At 35.0% G+C, this 26,352-nt stretch overlaps 1 protein-coding gene across 2 annotated transcripts in view; it reads left to right on the top strand.

The window, feature by feature from the left end:
* The first annotated feature begins 1,021 nt into the window (after positions 1 to 1,021).
* Positions 1,022 to 26,352, top strand: part of SMAD4 (SMAD family member 4) — a 36,707-nt gene continuing 11,376 nt past the window's right edge. For both annotated transcript variants that reach the window (XM_044774740.2, XM_070513042.1), the window contains exons 1-9: positions 1,022 to 1,398; positions 2,241 to 2,415; positions 3,796 to 3,825; positions 8,367 to 8,579; positions 11,912 to 12,031; positions 12,126 to 12,242; positions 13,722 to 13,772; positions 20,289 to 20,472; positions 22,103 to 22,271. In XM_044774740.2, the coding sequence (XP_044630675.1) occupies positions 1,150 to 1,398; positions 2,241 to 2,415; positions 3,796 to 3,825; positions 8,367 to 8,579; positions 11,912 to 12,031; positions 12,126 to 12,242; positions 13,722 to 13,772; positions 20,289 to 20,472; positions 22,103 to 22,271 (1,308 nt within the window). In that variant the 5' untranslated portion in view covers positions 1,022 to 1,149. The remainder of the gene's footprint in view (positions 1,399 to 2,240; positions 2,416 to 3,795; positions 3,826 to 8,366; positions 8,580 to 11,911; positions 12,032 to 12,125; positions 12,243 to 13,721; positions 13,773 to 20,288; positions 20,473 to 22,102; positions 22,272 to 26,352) is intronic.

Below are 26,352 nucleotides of genomic sequence, written 5' to 3'. Positions count from 1 at the left end.
TTGCTGGGTTGTATGGTAACTCTGTGTTTAGCATTTTGAGGAATTGTCAGACTGCTTTCCACAGTAGCTGCACAATTTTGCAATCCCTCCAGCAATGTCTGAGGGTACCATTTTCTCCACTTTCTTGCCAATGCTTATTATTGTCTGTCCATTTGATTTACCCAACCTAGTGGGTGTGAAGTGGTATCTCCTTGTGGTTTTGACTTGCATTTCCCTAATGACTATTTATTTATTTTTTTTTTTTTGAGGAAAATTAGCCCTGAGTTAACTACTGCCAATCCTCCTCTTTTCGCTGAGGAAGACTGGCCCTGAGCTAACATGCATGCCCATCTTCCTCTACTTTATACGTGGGACGCCTTCCACAGCATGGCTTTTGCCAAGCGGTGCCATGTCCACACCCGGGATCCAAACTGGTGAACCCCGGGCTGCTGAGAAGCGGAATGTGTGAACTTAACCACTGTGCCGGCCGGCCCCCGCTAATGACTATTGATGTTGAGCATCTTTCATGTGATTATTGGCCATTCTTTTTGGAAAAATGAGTATTAGTATCCTTTGCCCATTTAAAAATTATTATCCATCTTTTTATTGTTGTCTGTGGTCTTTTTTAAGAAAGATGGGTGTTGTTAACTGATAATTAGCATTTGGTACCAGGTGATGGTGAATTTTTCATGTGTATATGTGATAGACTTAGGTTTTACGAGTCATTAATCAAGAATATTTTAAAGTGCTGGTCTTCATAAGTAATCCTTTTAAAAAGTCCTGTTAAGCTTTTACTTTAGGGTGACTAGTACAGTTAATAAAACTTGATTGAGCATGCCTCTATAATAATGAGAATGTCTAGCTTTAATATTTTTGGAATATCAAAAACAACATTTTAATTGTCATTTAAAACTCTAAGCACCAAATTTTAATTATGCACACTCAGCCTTTGACTTAACTGGAGCGATTCCATCTTTTCCCAAGTAATTGAATCTACTTTGTGAAATGTATTCTCATATCTGTGTCTCATTTTTTTTTAGGTTATCCTGAATACCACATGACTAACAATTTTCCTTGCAACATTAGCCGTTGTTTTTCACTGCCTCCAAAATATCGAAATTGCTCCGGAAATTGGAGACGTATTTGACTTAAAAGAAATAACTTTAACAAATGGACAATATGTCTATTACGAATACACCAACAAGTAATGATGCCTGTCTGAGCATTGTACATAGTTTGATGTGCCATAGACAAGGTGGAGAGAGTGAAACATTTGCAAAAAGAGCAATTGAAAGTTTGGTGAAGAAGCTGAAGGAGAAAAAAGATGAATTGGATTCTTTAATAACAGCTATAACTACAAATGGAGCTCATCCTAGCAAATGTGTTACCATACAGAGAACGTTGGATGGCAGGCTTCAGGTTAGTCTTGTGCTAGAGTTTTTCTGTATCTTTTGTAGTAGCATATTAAAAAAATTCATATTTCCTCTTGAGTTACTGTGGGATAATTTAATGCTTACTCCATCTCTTCAGATACTGTACATCCTATACCAGTATGCATTATGGGAATATATGGAGGAATATGCCTTCCATATGATAAAGATATATCTTAAAAGTTTTTTAATAAAAAAGTTCAATGTAGAAAATTTGGAAAATAAAAATAAAAGTGGAAGAAAACTCACACCTTTAGCACTTCGTTGTAGCCTTTTCTTTTTTGGTATTATATGCACATTTTAAAAACTGAGTTATACTTGGTCCTTTTATAATTTAGAAATCTGATATTGTATGTTTGGTACTTTTATATGAAAAACAATCTGGAAGAATTCAAGCATGTCTTTAAAAGTTAAGGAATTAAAAGCTCATATTTTACAAATTTACCTTTCGTTTTCACTGATCACCTTTTTCATGTAGAACTAGGTAATACATTTCCTGTGCTTAATATTTTTAAAGAAACAGAAATCTTATGTTGTTTGATTTAAAATTTTTATTTCTAGATTTTAGGCATGGTTTCTACAACAAACTCCTACTTATTTTTGCATTTTTTAAAACCTTTGCACAAGCCTTAAAATCATACTTTAGTTCATTGCTTTGTGACTATGGCCAAGTAAGTTATTTTGAACTTTAGTTTTCTCATTTATGAAATGGGGATTATAATACTGGCTTTGCAGGATTGTAAGGATTAAATGAGAACATATATAATAAAGTGCCTTGTATATGTGTGACACATAACTGATGCTCAATAAATGGTCATTTGTTTTTCCTAGGTGGCTGGTCGGAAAGGATTTCCTCATGTGATCTATGCCCGTCTCTGGAGGTGGCCTGATCTTCACAAAAACGAACTAAAACATGTTAAATATTGTCAGTATGCATTTGACTTAAAATGTGATAGTGTCTGTGTGAATCCATATCACTATGAACGAGTTGTATCACCTGGAATTGGTACGCAGACTTTGCTTTTATCTTTAGAAAGATATTTATAGTGTTTTAATTTTTCTAAGTTAAATTATAAATTTGGAAATAGCCTAGGATTTCAACCTAAGGTTAAAGACTCAGGCTTTTTTTTTATTGAGGTTATGATAGTTTACAACATTGTGAAATTTCAGTTGTACATTATTATTTGTCTGTCATCTTATATGTGTGCCCCTTCACCCTTTGCGCCCATCTCCCCCCACCCCACTTCACCCTGGTAACCACTGATCTGTTCTCTTTGTCCGTGTGTTTGTTTATCTTCCACATGAGTGGAGTCATACAGTGTTTGTCTTTCTCTGTCTAGCTTATTTTGCTTAACATAATACCCTCAAGGTCCATCCACATTGTTGTGAATGGGACAATTTTGTCATTTTTTTATGGCTATTATTCCATTGAATATATGTACACACCATATCTTCTTTATCCAGTCATCAGTCGATGGGCACTTGACTTGCTTCCACGTCTTGGCTGTTGTGAATAATGCTGCAAAGAACATAGGGGTGCATAAATCTCTTTGAATTGCTGATTTCAAGTTCTTTGGATAGATACCCAGTGGTGGAATGGCTGGGTCATATGGTAGTTCTATTTTTAATTTTTTGAGAGATCTCCATACTGGTTTCCATAGTGGCTGCACCAGTTTGCATTCCCACCAGCAGTGTATGAGGGTCGCTTTTTCTCCACAACGTCTCCAACATTTGTTATTTTTTGTCTTGGCTATTATAGTCATTCTGATGGGTGTAACGTCATATCTTAGTGTAGTTTTGATTTGCATTTCGCTGATGATCAGTGATGATGAGCATCTTTTCATGTGTCTGTTGGCCGTCCATATATCTTCTTTGGAGAAACGTCTATTCATATCCCCTGCCCATTTTTTTTAACGAGTTGTTTGATTTTTGTTGTTGAGTTGTGTGAGTTCTTTATATTATGGAGATTAACCCTTTGTTGGATATGAGTTGCAAATATTTTTTCCCAGTTGGTGGGTTGTCTTTTCATTTCAATCTTGTTTTCCCTTGCCTTGTTGAAGCTCCTTAGTCTGAAGAATCAGACATTTTTAATGAAATATAAATGTTTAAATTTGAACTTGGGAAGAAACTTGTATTTTGACTGCTAAAGTTAAGTATATACAGCTGATATTTTGCCCATTTAGAAGATTATTTTTGAAAAAAAATATATCACTTAATACTTAGTTTATGTATTGTCAGGTAGCATTTATACCACTATTCTTGAATTGGTGCATGAAGTTTTGAATCTCTGTCTTAAATTTACATTCTGTAATTTTAAGTATAATAGAAAATATTTTCATGGTAATTATTGTTTTCTTTTCTTTCTTTTCTTTTTTAAAAAATTAAGATCTCTCAGGATTAACACTGCAGAGTAATGGTACGTAATCTGTTTCTGGTAACTTTGTTTTCTTTATCCTGTTCCCTCTATTTTTTTATTGACCTAGAATTAGTTTGCATGCGTGCTCGTAACATTTAGAAGGAAAAAACTTACTGCTTTGAAAATGTAGATTTTTTTTTTTTTTTTTGGCCTGTATCAGCATTTAAAACTGGATTTAAAGAGGCTGTTAGCTCTTTGGACTTAAACTACTATTTATGAACTAAAGTAGTCTAAAAAATGTGATGGGGAACATAAAACATATAAAGGAAGAATATGTTTTGAATTGGTAAGAACTGGCTATTTTGGAAGAAAATCTCATAGAGCCCAGAGTTTAAATGGGTATAATGTTTAAATGGCTGTAATGTTTGGTGATTTGGAATCATGTATAACATATCCTTTAAGAATACCAGTATTCTAATTTTTCTTCATTTCAGCCTAACTTATTTTTATGTATGATAGATAATTTTAAGGATGATTTAAAACTGCATATATTAATACTTTTTTCAGTCTTGTTATATTTTGAGTGAATACAACAAGGTTACTTTAAAGTATATGCTGATCACAGATGATCTAATCTTATTTTGAGAAGAAGAAAGTGAGGTTTTTTTCTTTTTTTTAAGGAAAGAGTGTTTTGAGGTGGGAAAATAAAACACAAATGGGAATGTTATGTTTTTTGTTGGGGTTTTTGTGTAATATTTGAGAACAGACATCTGTTAAAACTTTATCTCTGTTACTTAGAACATGTTAATGGACTAAAACTTCTGTAAGAACTAATTAATTTGCAGAGAAACTCTGATGAAGAGTCACTATCATCTTAGAAAGGTGTGCCATTGTTTTGGAGGGAAGCTAGTGGCTTAGCACCTTTTTGGTTGCAGAATCATAGAGGTGGGTCAGAAATACATCTGACCTTAAACAAAGTTTAAGAAGAGCATGAAAGTCTACTTGTCTTTATTTTCCACTTTTCTTCTGTGTCACTAATAATAGGGGAATATTCTAGTGCCTTTTGGTACTTGTTAATGGTTAGTAGGTTTCTGATAACGGTGGGTTGGTCGTGGTGGTCTAGGAAGGGTAGCTTTAAGATTGGGGAAAGCCCTCCTCTTCATCACACAGACGTTATCAAGTCACTTCTTTTCTTTGAAAGTAAGCATTCTTCAGATCTTCACCATTCTTCGTGTTTTTGGAGAATTAAAGGATTTAGCCCTGTGGGTGTTAGGGGTTGGGAGACTAGTGATAACTATATCAGAATCTCCCTAGAGAGGTGATTGTGAAGGGGTCCACTTCTGAAGACTCATCACACTCCTCTGGTATCCTAAAATGCTCCTATGAGTACCTGTTTTTAATGGGATTGTGTGCGTTGATAGCCTCTTTTTAGTGGCTCGAGGGCTATGTTTGGCCTTGTGGATCCCCCTAGTGGTGGTTATGTAAAGGCTGGCTTTCTCCCTCAGAAAACCAACAGGTGTTTCTCAGAGCTCCTTCTAGATTTGGACAAAGGAATAATACAAAGCCAGGTAACTGAAAGCTGCGAAAAGGGATAATTTATTCACTTTTGAGTTGGGATCTTGCTGGTAATCATTTCTAGCCTCTCTCATCTCTTTCATGAAACTTTCCGTGACCACATTGACCTGTGTATTCATTTTAACAAATATTTAATGAGCATGTATTGCCTGGTACTGTGTCAGATTCCAGGGATGATAGGATAAATAAGATGTGTTTTCTCCACTCTAGAGGGCTCATAGTCTAGTGGAGAAGAGAAAAGGTAAATAAGACAGTGACAGTACCATTAGGCAAGTGCTGTGGCCTGGCCTGTCTGCTGGTGGTGATAAAGAGCACAGGCCTAGGATGAGCTCAGAGGCTTCCACTTTTCTGTCCCCTATACAGTCCTTACCCCTCATAAGACATTTTACAAATAAATGTGTATGTGTATAACTGCTCTAAAAATATGGTTCAATTATTATAGCTAACACTTACTAAGTACTCACTTTGTGTCAGGTACTGAGCTAAATGATTTACAAGTGTTGTGTCATCCTTCTCATACCCCTACATGGTAGGTGGCATTATCCACACTTTGGTGGATGAGACTGGTGCCTGGAGAGGTCAAGAAACTTGCCTGAGATTAGACAGCTGGGAGGAGCTGGAGTAGTATGTGCTTGCTGTTATGTATGTAAACAGTAGAAAAATATTACAGAAGACTGTAAGCTCCACGAGGGCAGAGGGTTTTTTTGTTTGTTTAATGATGTATCCCAAGTGCTAGAACGGTACCTGGAACATAGGTGCTCAATACATATTTTTTTCAGTGAATGAATTTGTTGAATGCTAGTCCATAAAGAGAAATACTAAATAGTTTGGTGTCTGTTTTTCTGGACTTTAAAAATATATACTATATGTTTTTTTTAATTTTATTTTTTTGAATAGGCAATACATGATCCATAAATCAAAATACTATAAAAAGGTATACAGTGAAAAGAAGTGCTCCCACCCCTGCCCCCATTCCCCCCTACCTCAGGTAATCACTTTTATTAGTTTCTGGTGTTTCCTTTCAGGGTTTCTTTGTGCAAAAACACATGTATTATTTCCCTCCTTTCTTAAACAAAAAGCATATGGTATACTGTTCTGGACCTTGCTTTTTTACTTACAGTATATGATTTTTTAAACATGCATATGATCATAGTGGACAATAGTGTTTTGTAACCTACTTTTTTTTTCTCTTGGCAAACTTGTATTCAGATATCTATCCTTGTTGATACCTGAGAAACGTATCTTTTACGTTATTTGATTAAAGAGACTTGTAGACTGGTAGAAGTCCCAAACTTACATTTGGGAAGGTTTAGCCAATGTATTAGACAAGAAAAAGTTATGAGGCATAACTCCTTAAAAGTAGAATTCAGGTGTTATGATTGACCATTAAGCCAAAGAATCGATTGAAAAGCAGAAGCAATGAGTATCAAGTTGACCAGCTATATTATCAAATCAATAGCTTTCTCCTTATGTACTAGCAATACTAATATCTTGGTAAGAAGATCCTAGTCTCGATAACAAGAAGAAAACCTAAAATATCCAGGAACTAAAAAGATGTCAGAATCTAGATGAAGAAAATCATAGAACTTTGTTGAAGAACGTAATTTTTTTTAAAAAAGGTTGATTAAATACAGTCATACCCACTTTATGTTCTTAACAATTTTTTCTTTGTGTTTTTATAATTTGACCAACATTAGTGATGAGTGGTTGGGTCCGATTCTTTTTACTGATATATAATGATGTGTTAATCATCCTTTTGATTATTTTCTTGTTTCTGTAGAATTTTCTAAATAGAAACTCTGGAGTAGAATTTATGGGTCTTAAAAATATCAATGTCTGCAAGACTTTTGATGCTTGGAAAAGCCCTTTAAGAGATTATACATAGAAATTTGAACAATGATTTATTCTTATCGCTTTGAAATAGTCTAAATTTGATTAAAAAATAGCCATGTAATTAATTGGTATTTTGTGTAATGGATTTTTTCAAAGATTGACATAGGGAAAGATAAGGAGCACTATATGCTGATTCTTAATGGAAAAGAGAATGTCTTTTTGTGGCTATTAATTGACTGCTCTAAGAAGAGAACCTACTGTTCAAGTTCAGTGGATTGTAAAATTCTGGAGTAGTGTTAGTTCAGAAGCAGTGAAAGGTTGTTTGCTAAAGATAAAAAGCAAACCTCAAAACAATAGCCCACAAACAGATGGGGAGGTTTTGGGCAGAGAACAATTGACATTATAAATGCAGTTTTAGTTTTCTTCTTTTCCTCACAACAAAGCCAACTATTCCCTGGTTTATTCAAGGAAAAGTGTTATGTTGTATTAGCTAGAGTCTGCCTTTGCTTATTAAGGTGTAACCACATAGGTGAATGATGTTACTTATTGAGTGTTTTCACACCACAAAGTTATCAAACATCATTATTTTGATTTGGTTTCTAGAAAGAAATTTCAGTTTGACTTACCATTTAGGATTTTGCTGTCCAGTTCTAACCCTTTAGGGAACATACAATGCACTTCGCTTTCAGAGATTATGTTCTTTAGCAGTAATTCTAGATCCTGGAATTGGATAGCTATCAAATCCCACTCATAGTTCTACAATGTCAAGTTAGCAAAAAGGTACAGCTAAGTACTTGATCTCACGTTTGTCTTCTCACCTGAATAAGCATTTTCCCAAGCCATTTGGTTTTCATCTACCTCATGTTACATATTTAAGGTAATTACTCTAGGTTAATCAAGAAACTAAGGAATACTTCTTTAGGATCATTGCTGGAGGTTTTTGAAATGTAGTCTAGCTTCAGATTTTAAGGAGCCAGTCAGATTGGTTGATAAAATATATCTGATGCCACTACCTCTAAATAAATAGTTTTTGCTGATAAAGTAGTAGGCTTTTAAAATATTATGAAAAAATTCTGAGTTAGAGTTATTTATACTATAGTTGATTTTAGGTAGTCTTGTATTACTTAAAAGATTTTTTTTCCCTGAGAATAGAAGCTTATAAGATTTTAAAATGTGTTTCATTTTCTATATAGCTCCACCAAGTATGTTGGTGAAGGATGAATATGTTCATGACTTTGAGGGACAGCCATCGTTATCCACTGAAGGGCATTCAATTCAAACCATCCAGCATCCACCAAGTAATCGTGCGTCGACGGAGACGTACAGCACACCAGCTCTGTTAGCTCCATCTGAGTCGAATGCTACCAGTACCACCAACTTTCCCAACATTCCTGTGGCTTCCACAAGTGAGTTGTAGAATCAGATGTAGTCAGCAAGTTGAATTTCCTTAACCGTTGAATATTTGTATCTAGTCACTTGGAGGAATACTCCAAGTAAGTAAAAATTAAAAGTACTATGGTGTCTTTTATAAGTAAACAAGTATTAAATAGTTTTTTGGGTTGGTCCCAGAAAAAATGGTGTCAGTTTATTTAAATGTTCTTATGTTGATGTAGCGTCACTTGGCATTTAAGTAATGACTTGGATTATAATACTGATTTAAATTAATGGTCTAATTTGTACTTTATCTATTATTTTATGCAGAAATGAGAAGCCTCTTGAGCTTTCAGATATATTTTAGAAAAATATTTAAGTAGTTAATGAGTAGTTTTGAACCAAGATGTGTATAAAAATCTGTGTTAATGGAATTGCAATCTTTTCTTTAATCAATGTTTTTATTTTGCTTTATCTGACAGAATATTAGTTTATAATAGTCATCTCAGTCTCCCATTGTGCAAACTTAGAAAAAGGCATCTTGACAAACTTGTTTATAACATATATCCCTCAAGATAGACATTAAGTATTTTAGTCAGTTTCTAGTAAAATTTAATTCCATATATTTAACCTTTTTTTTTTTTTTTTGAGGAAGATTAGCCCTGAGCTAACTACTGCCAATATTCCTCTTTTTGCTGAGAAAGACTGGCCCTGAGCTAACATCCATGCCCATCTTCCTCTACTTTATATGTGAGATGCCTGCCACAGCATGGCTTGCCAAGTGGTGCCATGTCCACACCCAGCATCTGAATCGGCAAACCCTGGGCTGCCAAAGCAGAACGTGCACACTTCACTGCTGTGCCACTGGGCTGGCCCCTATTTAACCATTTTTTTTAACAAGAAGCCTGACAAGAACCTTAAGAAAAAGGTTCTTCCCATAATAGAGGTGTCACCTTCTCTGCCACATCATGGAGGCAGAGTGGTGTTAGGTTCACCTTTTCTTGGGGCCTGATCAAGGCAATAATGACCTGGTTCCATTAATACTGCTGTTTATTTTCACAGTCACCGAAGGCTGGGCAGTTTGCTGCTTGGCAAATGTAGTAGGTCTTTTTTTAATTAATCACAGAGCAGGATCTTGGCATTCATACGGTGTTACTGCATCTGGTTGCTAAGGAGATTGTGGCTAAGCCCACATCAGCGGTAGATTGTTGATAGATCTGGACTGATACTTTGTTAGCTGCTACCAAAGGGAGCATTATTCTGTTTACTTTAGTATCACATCGCATTCAACATAGAAATTTGATCTTTGGAATAAATGGAGGACTGATTTCTATAATTGAATTTTCACGTAAAGTATACCCAATTTCCCTCTCTTTAATTCATTTCACCTCTTCAAAGCAGTATCTTTTGGATTTGCTACATGAGATCACAGTCTCACCATAGATAGCATATTCTAAATGGGTCATATAGGGTAAGCACATACTTTAGAACCTGGCCTGTAACCACTTGGTGCTTCTGTTATCTGTCTTACTCTGTATTTGCCAATTTGGGAATATAGTTGACAAACAGAGTGGGTAGCGATGGAGAATAAAAGAAGGTACATTACAGCCACTTGAGCATAGATTAGTGGAAGCGCACAGCCACTTACCTCTGTTGATATTATCTGGAGATTGAATTTGCATGCCTTTGTTGATGATTGCTAAAGTGACTTAATTTTAACTGTTCTCTTCCTTGGGGCCAAGTCCTGTTGAAGACCAGAAAAAGTGATAGAAATCAAATGCAAATAATTTTGTTTTGGTACTTTTTGGATGTTTTTTCACCATTGAATGGTAATTACTTTAGGTTTTAGAATTTGTGGAAAATGTTCCCTTAAATCTCAAAAAATATTTGATAGAATCAAAAGAAAGAAAAGAAATTGGACTAAAATAGGGGAATTAGAAGGCTATTTTACATGACCTGATTTAGTTGAATTGTTTAATTTTATCTTATGTAGTTGGAATTGTGTAATGGAAATAGTCCAGATAACCACAGTGGGCTACTTTACAGTTTATGTTCCTTTGGCACCTGAGTATCTTCAGAGTTTCTTTCTAAATCCCTGTAAATTAAAATAATTTAATTCCTCCTTATAGTGATAGTTTTTCTAAGTTAGCTCAGAGTATATAGCGTGAACAGAGTATATAGCATGAAAAGCAAAAGTAAAAATATAATTAACCTTTAAAGATAACTTGCAAAAAATTTTTTTGGATGAATAGGAAGGGAGGTTTCTAAAAACATCTTTAAAAATAAATAATTTGGGAAATATTAAAATATTCTCTTAAGCTTTTAATTTTACAATCTTAGCCTTAAGGAAATGTGATTTGTAGAGAGGAGAAAAATGTTCCTTTTCCTGGATATGTTGAGCAATGGTGTCATTTACTCTCTTCTATCTGATTGTATGCCCAATTAGATGACAGAAGATTGAGGTGAATCCAGTGGACAAATAACAATTATGAAATTTCAGTGTTTTCTAAATGAGATAAACAATTGACTTAATTAATGCTTGCTTAAAGAAATCAAGCTTTTCCCACTAAGAAAAAGCCTTAAAAATGTAGGTCAGTAAGCAGTATCAGAGAATGTTTTGAATAGCGTAGAAGTCAGAGGAAGCTTAGTCCTCCTGGTATGTTACATATAGAGAGGGCAACTGGTTTCCTGTGAATTCAGAAATATGATAGTATTCTTGGAAAGAAGTGATTCTTGGTTTTTAAAAGTATGTGAGAGAATTTCAAAGTAGACGGATAGGTTTTTTTTTTTTTACTAGCAAATGCTATATGATTGGACAGTGCAGTTTGACCTTTTCTTTTTTAACTTCCTCACCTTACCCATCACATTCCATTTAAAGTATTTGCCTGCTCTGCTTTTCTTTTATCAAACCCTAGCATTCTGCCATTACCAGTACCAGTGCTGATAATGAAGTTTTCAGTTTTCAACATTTTCTTGAGCCTGGACTTTGGGAGTCCTAATCAGAAAGGTCCCAAACTGGATGGAGTTTAGTGGCCAGGAGTGAGCTGATATGTTTCTGAAGAAGTTACTATGATAGGCTAGACATATAGTGGGATTTTGCTGGCATTTGAAGAATATTTGTGAAGAAATAGGCCACTAACATTAGCTAGACGTTACTTAAGATGGACTAATTTTGAACTTCTTCAAGTTAAGATTAGCCTTTATAGATGACTTTAGGGTTTTTTATTTGATAAGCCGTGGATGAGTTGCACTTTTTGCTCATCTTTATAGTTGTGACTATCAGATATAATTGGTCTTTCATTTACTGTGTAAAACCATAGGATTGCATCTATAAATGTACCGTATTAATGTGTTCTTGTTCCTCTAGGTCAGCCTCCCAGTATACTGGCAGGCAGCCATAGTGAAGGATTGTTGCAGATAGCTTCAGGGCCTCAGCCAGGACAGCAGCAGAATGGATTTACTGGTCAGCCAGCTACTTACCATCATAGTATGTACATGCTTTTAAAAATCTTTTAAGTAGTTGAGAAAAAATAGGCAGACTTCATAAAAGCAAATTAATCCATGTGGGCCTTAATTTTTAGACAGCACTACCACCTGGACTGGAAGTAGGACCGCACCATACACACCTAATTTGCCTCACCACCAAAACGGCCATCTTCAGCACCACCCGCCTATGCCGCCCCATCCCGGACATTACTGTAAGCTCTTGTTTTTGTTGTAAGGGCCTTTTCTTTTTGAGGACTTTGTTTTCTTTCTGTTTTTTAAAAAATGGTTTCACATCTTTTATTCATCTTGCAATTTAGTTTGATCAAATGATTAGTGCTTTTTAGTATTTTTTGTAAACAGTATTATTTATTTTCCATAGATTGTCGTACCTTTGTTTTAGAGGAGTGATGTTTACTAAATACATTTATTTCTTTGTTGCTGATGTTTCATTAACACCACATTGATTTCCATTCATTTGTTTGTTTGTGTATGTTCTTAGATCTCATGTGTATCTGTATATCCACCCTAAGTGGATTGAAACCCCTTGAGTGTCAGGATCTCAAGGTTTCCCTCACCATAGTATTCGGCATACCATAGACTCTCAGATGTTGAACCTAACTTTACTCTGTGCAGGCTTGACTGGGAGGGGTACCCTACTGATAACCATAGCTTGCAGATTCAGGTGGAATAGGAACATTGTTCATTTGGCTTAGTACAATCAAGAATGTAAATCTCTCATATATATCAAATCCTTTTTCCTCCATTGTAAATCTTTCACATGTATTAAATCCCTTTTCCTCCATTATAAGATTAATAGTACCACAGAAAAGTTGGAAAATACAGAAGAATGTAAATAAGAATAAAAATTACCCAGAATCCTGCTACCCGGAGATATCCACTTTTAATATTTTGTCACATTTTTACTTCCAGTCATGTAAATAGGTATATATAAATTTGGGGGGGCGGGGATCATACTGTGTATATATTATTGTATCCTGCTTTTTTTCAGTTATGGTACTATTTGTCCATGTCTTAAGAGAATGTAGTTTTTAATGGCTGCCTGGGCCTGCATAGTGGTTGGGGGTGCTGAGTTTGGACCCTTCACTGGCTGTGTGACCATTCTCAAGTAATTTAACCTCCCTAAGCCTTAAGGGTGATAATAGTAGTATGTACCTCAAGGGGTGTTGTCAGAAGTAAATGTAATAATTCACGTGAGGTATTTAGCACATGTCTTAACACATGATAATCTCTCAATTATGTTAGCTACTGTTCTATTATGCAAATATGCTTAATTTAATAAACCATAAACACTTGTTTTTAGAATGAGCCTAACAATTTGAATTATTATTATATATTGCATTATAAATTATACTGTATTACATGTTACATGAATAAATCATTTATAATTTACATTAAATTTTGTGTGTATGACTATTATAAATTACTTGATAGCACTTGGCACATAGCACTAAAATGTTAGCTGTTGAATATCTGCTAAAGTAATTCAAGAATATTTTCTTGTTATAATAATGAAGTAATCTAAGCTAGGCTTTTAAGTTCTTAGACATTGCATAAGCTTGATCTAAACAACTCCTAAGGTACAGCAGTTATATTTAACTAAAGTTTATTAAAAGTTTTAGCGTTGGAAAACTTAATAAATAAAAATGGGATTTTTATTGTCTTTTCTTTAGGGCCAGTTCACAATGAGCTTGCATTCCAGCCTCCCATTTCCAATCACCCTGGTAAGTATGTTTAAAATTGATTCCCTCTATTTAGATTTCTTTATGGTGATTGAAACACACACACACGCACAAGTTTTAATATAATTATAGAGTAACTTAACTTTGCAAAGTACAGTACTCATTATGGCATTAGTTAATCAACGGTTTACAAGTAGCCAATGTAGGCAAACTGTTTATATTTGATTCTTTTTAACTGTCTCTGAAAGAAGAGACAAGAACTGTGTTGTCAGCTAAAATATAGCATACCAAAATGTTGGTTTTAGCATTGAATACGTAAATATTCAGCAGAAGAAAACTAGGTTTCAAAATAGAACAGCTGTAAAACTATAGCTTAAAAAAGCTAGGGAAGAATCTGAAGTAGATACTCAAAAGTAAAATAATTCGCTGTATCTGTCTTAGAAGATAAGATAGAGTCAGGAATCTCTGGTTAACCAGAATTTGGAAACAATTTGATTAAATTATGTTCAAAAGAGTAAATAGCTAAGTAGATGCCCTCAATTAAAAGTTTGAATGTAACTTTTTAAACTATGGAAACAATAAAACAGAAACTTTGGAAATAGAAGAAAATGCCATAGACTTTTAAACATAAACGTAGGATTTGATTTGTTTTCCTCCCCTCCACCTGTTTACAATTTCAACTCATCACCTTAATTTTTTTCTCCTAATTGAAAAAAAATTGTTTTATTATGAAAAATTTTCAGACACCAAATACCAGAATAGTATAGGAAACCGCCCTCCATTGTAATCATCCCTCAGTTTCAGCTCTTATCAACAGATGACCAATCCTGTTTCGTTCATACCCTTACCTACTTTTCATTCACATCCTCACCTATTATTTTGAAGAAAAGCTTATATAATCATTTTATATGTAAATATTTCAGCATATATTTGCAGTAAAGATTTTTTTTTTTTTTAGATTTTATTTATTTATTTATTTTTTTCTTTTTCTCCCCAAAGCCCCCCCGGTACATAGTTGTGTATTCTTCGTTGTGGGTTCTTCTAGTTGTGGCATGTGGGACGCTGCCTCAGCGTGGTCTGATGAGCAGTGCCATGTCCGCGCCCAGGATTCGAACTAACGAAACACTGGGCCGCCTGCAGCCGAGCGCGCAAACTTAACCACTCGGCCACGGGGCCAGCCCCTGCAATAAAGATTTTTTAAAAAATATGACTACAGTAACCATAATGATCAAAAAATAACTTATAGTTCCTCAAATAGCTCTACGTAATTTTCTTTAACAGTGTTCTGTTATTTATTATTTATTGTAGTTCTCTTTTCTTCTAGCTGTTAAAAAAAGTTGAAGGTAGAATCTTACTGCTTGTAACTCTTCTCATATTTCAGTTTAAGAGATTTAAGGAATTTCTGGGTCAAAAGGCCAAATTGCATTACAGTATCACAATCAGAGTATGAGAACCATTTTATCATGCTCACGAGCAGTAGGTGTGACAGTTTAATAAACTTTTTGCTGATTTAGGAGACAAATATGTTTTGATTAGGAGAAAAGTGCTGCAGGTGGGGCAGAAACATTTTTTAACCATACATATGTACTAGTTAAATTATCCTCTTCAGTGGATTTTCTTTATGTTAGTTACATATTGCCAGTGGTTTTAAACATTTTTTGTGTGGATGAAGAGGTCTTGCCTTTTTACAAAAATTTTTATTGAGAATTGTAGTATACAGAAAAGTACATTAGTATGCATACAGCCTAATAAATAACAGTAAAGCCAACACCTGTGTAACCATCACCCAGACTGAGAACTAAAACACTGCAGTGCTTGGCCATACGATACAGTCCAAATTCCTTAGCTGGACAGAAAGGAGTCTCCGATCCTGGTCCCTGCGTACTTCGCTAGCCTCATCTTTTTATGCTTTAACCGTCCTGAACTGCTTACCCAAGCTTGCTCAGCTGTATCATTCCTCTGTGCTTTTTTTGCACGTGTGGTTCTCTGCCTGATATGTCTCGTACTCTATATTGGTTATCTGTTGTTCTGCAAAAAATTGCTCTCAAAACTTAGCAGGCTAAAACAGCAATAATAGTTTAGTAACTCAGTTTCTCTGGGTCAGGGGTCTGAAAGCGGCTTAGCTGGTTTGCTCTGGTTCAGTCTCATGAGGTTGCACTCATGTTGTTGGCTTTGACTGCCATCATCAGAAGGCTCTTCTGGGACTGGAGGATTCGCTTTGAGGGTAGTTTACCCACATCCCTGGCAAGTTAGTGTTATTGTTGGCAGGAAGCTCTGGTTTCAGTGTAGACTTCTCCCTAGAGCTTCTTGAGTGTCTTCACATGACAACCAGGTTCCCTATAGTGAGTGGTCAAGAGAAAGCAAGACAGACCCTTGGGGTCTTTTAAGACTTAGCCTCAAAAATCACATCATCATTTCTATAAGATCATCTTTGTGGGGAGGGGGACCATCCAAGGATGTGAATATCAGGAGGTGAGGACCACACATTCCTATCCTCCTAAATGTGGCATACTCTTTTAAGATCCAGCTCGAGTACACCACTGTTGGGAAGCCTTTCCTAATCCCTTGTGTCCCCTGCTATCCAGTACTTTGTAAATTACAGTTATTAGTTTGCGTATCTGTTACCCTTGTTTCATGAATGAATAGAAAAGACACCAAAGTAAAAATATTTGTATTAAGTCTATGGTTAATGCAGCCCCTTAAGGTCTGATTAAGAAATGCTAAAATATTCTGCCATAGACTTAGGACCATTTGGGCAGGAAATATGCATATACCTCTGAATATATAAAATATTTTTAATAGTTAAAAATCATCAATAATGTATAGTGAATCTATTTTGAGAAATTACTTTTGAAGATAGTTGCATAAATATTTTCGGAAATATAGGTAATATAAATTGTAGAAAATAAAAGTAGTATTCATCATTATCTTAGTGTGAAACATTTCAGACAGGTCATTTACTTGGCGATTTCTATGTTTTGACTTTGATAACTAAGTTGAAAAACTATTTCTAGAAAAGATTAATCTTTTCTTTTTTATGGACTCTGCTTTTGCTTTTTCTTAAAGCTGAGATATATTCATTAAATTAAATATTGATTACAAATTAAAATGAAGAGCTTCCTCAGTGTCTTCGAAGTTGTTTTGATAATTCATAAATGGATTAAAAATCCACAAGTTTCCAAGTTCAGGTTGTGTTCTAGTACTTTGGAACTGTTGGCTATTCAAGAGAGAACCTTTATGTGTTCATAAAAGATTCTCATAGGGCATCTCTTTCAGATCTAAATAATAAAATGAATAATTCATAATGAATCTCTTAGGAGCTTTAACCAAATTTTTAACCTTTTCTTGAATGACTGTTTCAGAAATTGAAGATAATGCTTTGGAGACTTACATTTCCCATTATAATTGAACAGTGTTTATTTGGTAAAACTGTGCTTTATAATACATTTCCCCATTACAAAAAATATTTAGCTAAGTTCTTATATTGTTAAAAAAAATTTCATGTTCTTAACTCAGTCTTTTAAAACTTTTTCTCTAGCCAGTGATGAACAGCCCATAGGCTTCATGAGACCAGCTGAACTTCACTAATTTAGGGACAAGAAACTAAAAATATCAACGTCAGCAAGCACATAACAATCCCACTCCCTTTCAGATGAGTTGGGGCTCTAAGAAAGCTCTCTCTGAACTGAGTAATTCTCTCCTGCTATTGATGCTAGTTTTGAGAAGCTGCAGGCTTGTTTCTTATATGGCATTTGGTCCTTGGAGCAAAAGAGCAGAGAGAGATCCAGAAAGGCTTAATGAGTGTGTGTTTCCTGTTATCTTCTCCTTTTTGAAAAATAAGAATGTTCCCTCCCAGCTGTTTAGCAAATTTGAAGTAGAAAAGTTTTTCACCTAGTATTTTGTATCCCAACACTGCCAAGGTCTCTGGAACCCACTTAGATAACCTCTAGCCCGTCTTTTCTCACAGATAGTAATGCCCTTCCTCCTACTTTCCTAGACCTTAATAGTCTCTTAATAGATGGTCCTTTTTCATCCCTGGTCTGTGGTGCAACTCTGATGCCAGTTTCTTTTTATCCTCAAATCTCTTAAAACTCTTCTTCCCAATACTAGCAGGTCAACTCATACTAAACCTGTTCAGAGATGCAGCTTTATATAACCATCATTGTTGTCTGGTATCTGAAATATTAGGCAGACAAACAAAACCAACCCTTTGGTGAGTGGGAACTAAGAAGATACGGTTTAAGTCCAGTTGCAGATGTTGCAATTCATGATGATAAAAGTATATTTTTCTTATTTAAACATGAAAATTATACAACTCCCTTTTCTCCCCCTGAATTGACTCTCATGGAAAAAAGTCTGCTCACCATGGAACTTTACTTCTGGATAGTGTTCTTCACTATGAACGAGGAAATACATGTACTGGGGCCCCATTTTTTACCCAGCATTGCAAACATTCATGACTTCAGGGCATGGTTTGTAACAGAATTTACTCTTTGGACTGGTTGTTTAAAGACCTCTTTTAAGTTCTGTTACTGTTTTTTGCTGCCAAAACACTGGATAATTATCATCTTATCTTAGACAACCTCTTTAGTTTTAGCTTCAACCAGTATACCTGAAAGGTTTGCTGAGGCTTCTTATCCGTAGCATAATGTGATGTCTTTAATAAAGAATTTTACTTTGAAAAATAACTTGATAAATATTTCAAAACTGGCTTTTTAAGAAGGCACTTTAGTATATCACTAGTTTTCATGTTTTTATTAATTTTTATTAAATTTTTTATTAAATTATTAAATTTTTATTAAATTAAATTTATTAAATTAAATTTTTTATTAATAGTTTTATTAATTCTTCTAATGTTTTATTAATTCTTCCTTGGAAAGTACTTTCTTCCTTGACAACATTTTGAACAATAGATTTTATAAGATTTTTTAAAAAATGTATTTTAAGCATCAATCATACTTCATTTTAAGATATTTTGGGATTTTGAACAGGTGCACTTTTTTGTCATTCTAAGTTGAAAGTTGAAAGTTTGATTGCTTCAAATTCTACTTCATAGGTCATAAGTGGCACATTAAGCTGCAGATAAATAATTGGTTTATCAGCAGAAAACTTTTATTCTCTAACAAAGGGCACTGAACTTTTTTTTTCCTTAAATATGTCAAACCATATCCACTCTAGGGCCTTTGCATTTGCTTTCCTCTTGAAATGTTCAGTCTTCACATGGATTCATGGCCTTTCGGGTCTCACCTTCTCAGAGAGGATGGACTCTTACCGTCTAGTCTGAAATATTCTTCCCACTCATCTTCTGTCCCATGCCCTGTTATATTTTCTTGACAGTGTTTATCATTACCTGAGTTATCTTGTTTGTTTGCTTGTCTGCTTCTGCATCTCCATGAGAGTAGGGACAATAGGTGTTTTATTTGCTGCTATGTATGTTAGTGCCTAGAATGATTCCTAGATTCTCCATAAATACCTGTTAAATTAGTTTAAAAAGGAAAACCAAGTAATTTCCGTGTGTGGGCTCTATGTAATAATCATTGTATTCAAACAAAAATTAGAAATATTTGCTTGGTTATGTTTGTAAATCAAACCAAGTAATGTCTCCTTTTTTCCTCAATCAGTCATAATTATTTTAAATCATCTGTTGTTCAAATGAATACACTAAATACATCTTCAAAGTTAAAATTGTAGTAGTTAACATGAATTGATTTCACCAAAAATACAGATGGGACAAGTGACCCAAGAGAGTTGAGAATTCCTGCTCATAGCAACTGTGTAGTTGGAGTGTAATTAACCTTGGCTCTGGTCTGGAATGGCTGACTTCCTTATGCCCTTTCTCTCATTTAGGGATCTATAAAAATATGCCATGGATTGATGTTATTCAAGAACACTTCCCTGGAATATGTCTTAGAGTCAGTGTATTTTTAAACAATAAAAGTTCAAACTGCGTAGAAGATAGTATATGCAGTCAAATGAAACAATATGGTAAAATAATTTATGTTAGGTTCTGATTACCTCCATTCTATAAATTCTCAGTTGACTGGGTCCTTTAAGGTAAGAACCGAATTCTAGATGTCAAAAATGACTCTGGAGGGCCAGCCCAGTTGCACAGCGGTTAAGGTCACATGTTCTGCTTTGGCCTGGGGTTTGCCAGTTCGGATCCCAGGTGCGGACCTACGTACCACATGTCAACCCATGCTGTGGTAGGGGTCCCACGTATAACGTGGAGGAAGGTGGGCATGGATGTTAGCTCAGGACCAGTCTTCCTCAGCAAAAAGGGGTGGATTGGTGGCAGATGTTAGCTCAGGGTTAATCTTCCTCAAAAAAAAAAAAGACCCTGGAGTTTCAAGAATACTAGGTACTGAGCTGAACAATAGAAGACATGGAAATGCCTACTTTTTAATGCATTGTCATTTTAATTAGATTCTTTTGGGTGCTTTTCAGATGCTTCTCTTCCCTTCACCCATTCTTTTAAGAAAAGTTTGACTTAGGAAGTGAAAGTGAAAGTCTCATATTTTTCTCTCATGGGTGGATGTTCTCTCCCATTCTTTCCTACAGCTCCTGAGTATTGGTGTTCCATTGCTTACTTTGAAATGGATGTTCAAGTCGGAGAGACATTTAAGGTTCCTTCAAGCTGCCCTATTGTTACTGTTGATGGATATGTGGACCCTTCTGGAGGAGATCGCTTTTGCTTGGGTCAACTCTCCAATGTCCACAGGACAGAAGCCATTGAGAGAGCAAGGTATTAATTGTTAGTTATTTTAAAAATTGAATATGTTACATAGTCTTTATTTTGAAGTTATATATTTCAGTGTAGATTATGTAAGTTTTCAAATATAGATAAAAGAATAAAGGTCATCTTGAAAATTCAGAATTTGTAAGCATTCCATTTTAATTGTAGATGTTTGTTATTTAAAATATGATAAACGGGCCGGCTCCGTGGCTGAGTGGTTAAGTTCCTGCGCTCCGCTGCGGAGGCCCAGAGTTCACATCCTGGGCGCCGACATGGCACCGCTCGTCAGGCCACGTTGAGCCGGCGTCCCACATCCCACAACTAGAATGACGTGCAACTAAGATATACAACTGTGTACCGGGCGGGGGTTGGGGAGATAAAGCAGAGAAAAAAAAGTAAATAAAATAAAACATGATAAAGATAGTCTTTTTTTGTTGTTGTTAGGTTTCTATGTTTTGAATGGTAACTAGACCTTTTAGAATCCAGTTTGAAACCTAATTTTTATTTCCTCTGATCATATATTTTTTTCTACAAATCTATTGAAAGGAAATAATATAAAATAAAGACATGTTTCTGCAAGTGTTATTTATAATGTTGGAAAACTGATAATAAAAGGGAAATGGTTAAGTTAATTTTGATAAACTTTCGTTTTATGTAGTCATTAAAATGTTAATAAAAATTTATATAATCAAATATAAATGCCTAAGATGAAGTATTACAGGAAAAGATAAGCAATTTTAGGTCTTGTCTGATCTCACCTCGTTAAGGAAATGTGCATGTGCGTAAGCACATAATCATGACTCTCTTGCTAGCTGTGTGACTTTGGCAGATTACCTACTCTCTAAGCCAGTGGCGTGTAATAGAATTTTCTGTGATGAAGAAAATGGTTTATATCTATTCTGTCCAGCACAATAACCACTAGCCATGTGGCTATTGAGCACTTAAAATATGGCTCATGTGATTAACTGAAATTTTAAATTAATTTGAATTAATTTAATTTAAATAGCCACATATAGCTAGTGGCTATTGATTTGGGAAGCATAGCTGTAAGACTTAGTTTCATCATTTATAAAATGGGAATGGTAGTATTTATCTCATTGAATTGTGAGGGTTAATTGAGAATTTATGTTAAATGTTCCTGACACATAGTAAGCGATATATATATGCTCATCATTATTATATATGAATAAGATATTCATAAAAGAAGGAAATACACAAAAAATGTTAACAATGGCTATATTTTGGTTATGGTGGTATATAATTTTCTTTTTTTATTATTTTTTTTTGGTGAGCAAGACTATCCCTGAGCTGATATCCGTTACCAGTCTTCCTCTTTTTTTTGCTTGAGGAAGATTAGCCCTTAGCTAACGTCTGTGCCAGTCTTTCTCTACTTCGTACATGGGATGCCTCCATGGCATGGCCAATGAGTCGAGTAGGTCTGCACGTGGGATCCGAACCCATGAACCCAGCCGCCAAAGCGGAATGTGCGGGACGTGTGGGACTTCAACTTCTCAGCCACAGGGCCAGCCCCTCTTTGTTCTTTTTAGTTTTTCATTATTGGGTATGCTATATAATCTGAACTAAAATTTATTTTTAAATACTTATCAAAATGGAATGTAATTCCCTTTTTCTTCCTAAGGTTGCACATAGGCAAAGGTGTGCAGTTGGAATGTAAAGGTGAAGGTGATGTTTGGGTCAGGTGCCTTAGCGACCATGCAGTCTTTGTACAGAGTTACTACTTAGACAGAGAAGCTGGGCGTGCACCTGGAGATGCTGTTCATAAGATCTACCCAAGTGCGTATATAAAGGTTAGTTGCAATTTTACTCAAATATTTTAGACTTGGGAAGCTGTATTTGTTGTTTAAAGAATCGAGATGGAGGTGGGAAAAGTAGAAAAATGTCTTTTTATGTGTTAAATAATCAGAAATTATGTTTGTGTGTAAAAGACATTTCCTGGGGGCATTTATTAACATGATTGGTTATTTAGTTTTGTGGTTGCATTTATGCCCTCTTGTTTTATTAGCAAATTTGTTTAAAGGTTTTAGAGTAATGCACAGGCTCTTGAAAATAGTAAGTGAAACCTCCCAACTTGTATTCCTTTGATATAAAATATGTGAAAATCAGTCTCTGGAATTTTATCTTAGACAATCTTCAGGATTTTAGGGGAAGGAATTCTAAAATTAATACCTTTTCAAATTAAGAACCTGAGAAATGAAAAATTCTTCAAATCTAGGTTTTTTAAGGTTGGTTATTTTAAGCATTAAGTGAGTTTTATTTACTGTATCATTTTGCAAATTAAACCTGAGGTATTTTTCATTAATTATTACATATTCAGCCCATTTCAATTTTAGTTTATAACATACATTGTTTTTGAAAGAGGTGGTTAAATATATTTTTAATTTCAGATTTTTCACAGTCATCTTCATTGTTAGCTACTGAAATTAGTGGAATTAACTGTACCTCATCACTTACTCCTAGGAAATTGCTTAGCATACAGATAATAGCCAAATAGTGTCTGCAAAAGTGGAATTGCTTGATTGCCTTTCAACAACAAACCCAGTATCTCATTTGTGTCATTTGAAGTGAATGGACAGAGAACTCCAGTGTTGATTGAATATATACTATGTGCCTGACAATAGCTATGTGCTTATCAGATGTGGGATGGTATTTAAAACATTTGAGCTTAAAAAATGTGGAATTATGTATAATTGAAGTGATTTATAGGATTTTCAAATAAATGTAACATCTCTATTTTGGTACAAGTGGCCCTTTTTCAACCCCTAACAGATGAGGCATGTCATCTCTTGATAAACCACTGTCATGGATGTATTTTTATAGTAATCTCAAGCTTTTGCTATGAACAATAAATAACTATTTTGTGGGACATTTTAGTGGAATAAAAAACAGCTTTCCATTTTTGTCATATTAACTGAGATGTAAAAAATTCTTCTGTTTTCCAAGTATATTACTGTTCTTTAGAAGAATCTTATTAGCCAGAAAGAAAGAGATGCAGGTATACCCTAAATCTAACCATTGGCATTTTCTTCGTTTGCTAATGTTTTGGGCAGCCAGAACTAACGAATCTGTATATTACTGTTTAGCTTGTCAGATTCTCACCAGAAATGATATTACTGGGGTGAATTGTGTGCAGATAACATGGACCCCTGGAAGGAGTGCCCACCCATTGAGAATACCCTCCTCCAGACACACATACACACACACAAACACATTTTTCCCTTTTTTATTAAAATGGAGAAAACATGGGTTTGGAGAGCCATTCTTTCATTTTACAAACCAAGAAGCTGGAACTAAATTATGGGTTTTTTTCTCTTCTAAGGTGTTGATTTTTTTCTTCCTTCTCTCATGACATAGTCATCTTACATTTGTGAAAATCTGATGTAATGAAATGGCATTTTACAAGCTTTAAATAAAGCAAATGTTTGATTTCTCTTTAAGTCGCTTTGCTCTTTTGCTTTCAAAAGTAAGTAACATCTGTTTTGTTTTGTGTTTCTTAGCACTTGGCAGTCAGGTTTTTTAATAGCTTTATTAAGATACTGAGATATAATTCATATACCATATAATTTACCTATTTAGAGTGTGCAATTCAGAGATTTTTAGTATATTCACAGAGTTGTGCAAGCATCAACACAATCAATTTTAGAACATTTTGTCACCCCAGAAAGAAACCCTATACTTTTTAGCTGTCATCTCCCAAACCCCCTATTTCCCCCAGCCCTAGACAACCACTAGTCTACTTTCTCTCTCTTCAGATTTGCCTATTCAGAACATTTCATATAAATGGAATAATATAATGTAGTCTCCCTTGACTTCTTTCACTAAACATAATGTTTTCAAGCTTCATCTGTGTAGCATGTATCTGTACTTTGTTCCTTTTTATGGCTGAATAATATTCCATATACCATATTTTATTTATCCATTCATCAGTTGATGGGATGTATGTGTTTCCAATTTTTGGCTGTATTATGAATAATACTGCTATGAACATTCACGTACAAGGTTTTGTGTGAACATATGTCTTCCTTTCTCTTGAGTATATACCTAGGAGTGGAATTGCTGGATTGTGAGGTAATGGTGTGTAACTTTTTGGGGGACTGTCAGACTGTTTTCCAAAGTGGCTATACCTTTTTACATTCCCATCAGCGGTGTGTGAAGGTTCCAGTTTCTCTCCATTCTCATCAACACTTGTTATTATCTGTTTTTTTGATTTTTAGCCTTCCCAGTGTGTGTGAGGTGATAGCTCATTGTGGTGGTTTTTGATTTGCATTTCTCTGATGATCTTAAGTCAGGTTTGTTTTTGAACACATATGTTAGAGGAAGAGGCCAGTGGATGCTTCTAAACCACAGGTGGGCTAGGTTGAAGGTTATTATGATTCCTCATTTAAATTTCTTCCCAGTTACCATATATTATGATTCTTACCTCCAGGTCAGGTAACTTAGCAAGTCCTTAATTCAGTCTTATGTGTTCAGATGCCCAATATACCAACACAATCATCTGTTTCTCTTTATGGATTACTATTTCTTGGTATTGATTTAAACTGAGAGTGTTGGAATTAAGCCTGATGAAAGAAAAATGCCAAAATTTGACTGCTGATTGAAAGAGAATATCCTCAAGATGGTGACAGTGATCTTTATAAGACACTCACCACCTGTGTTAAGTAATAGGTTTGGAAGAACCTTATATGAATGAGTAACCACAGGAAGTATGTTTATATAAATTAAAGCAGAGGTAAGTTGTTTATTAGCTCAGGAGTGGTGATCAGAAATATCTTCTACATCTGAGCTAAAAAGAAAATTTAAAACCTTTGGTTACTTTGAATTGTCTTTATCAGCATTTCAGTAATATTCTGAAAGAAAGATGGTTGCATTTCAGTGATAGCCTTAATTTTACTATCTGGTGTAACAGATGAAATCTATTATGGTATAATGGATCAGATATAGTGTACATTCAGCAGAGAACCCAGATTTCAGATACGATTGTACTCATGCACTGCAAAATGACATTTTAGTCACCGGAGGACTGCATATATGACGGTGGTCCCATAAAATTAGTACTGTTACTACTAGGTGTAGGCTATGCCATCTGGGTTTGTGTAAGCACGTTATATGATGTTCGCACAAGGATGAAATCACCTGATGATGTATTTCTCGGAATATATCCCTATTGTTTGCCGACGTGTGACTGGATAGCCAATAATTATGTGTCTTTTGGTTTCAGTGCTGTAATTATGTAAATAATCCACCATGGAAGGAAGATTTGCTGAGGTGTTGAATGCATCATTTTTACTACATCTGCAGATAAAAGTCATAATATTTTAGATTTCATCTTTGTGGTTACCTATAATATGTGCTGCTATTAACAGATTTAGGCTAAAACAATCATAATTGTGATTGTTTACAACATATTGTAAAGAACCTGCGTGTGAAGATCTGTTGTTAATTTTTTAATGACTCATAATGAGGATGGGGTATGTTGAGAGCATATTTGAACCCAGGGAATTTATAAGTTTTATTCCCTGCTTCCAGATAGTAAGTTTATATATGTACAATACTTGGTTAGTGATGGTTAAAATAATTTTTTTTAAGCTGTTGTAAAGACCTAAATGTAAAACACCTAAATTGTTAAACTCCTACAGGATAACATAGGAGAAAACCTAGATGACCTTGGGTATAGTGATGGCTTTTTAGGTACAACACCAAAGGCATGATCCGTGAAATTTTGAAACAATTGATAGGCTGGACTTCGTTAAAAGTAAAAATTGTTCGGGCCAACCCCGTGGCCAAGTGGTTAAGTTTGCGCCCTCCACTTTGGCGGCCCGGGGTTTCACTGGTTCAGATCTTGGGCATGGATGTAACACCACTCATCAAGTC

The sequence above is a fragment of the Equus asinus genome, chromosome 7 (genome assembly GCF_041296235.1).
Source record: "Equus asinus isolate D_3611 breed Donkey chromosome 7, EquAss-T2T_v2, whole genome shotgun sequence".
In the NCBI taxonomy this organism is placed as follows: Eukaryota; Metazoa; Chordata; class Mammalia; order Perissodactyla; family Equidae; genus Equus; species Equus asinus.
The sequence above is the reverse complement of the archived record's forward strand: the minus strand, read 5'-3'. Positions and strand labels throughout refer to the sequence as shown.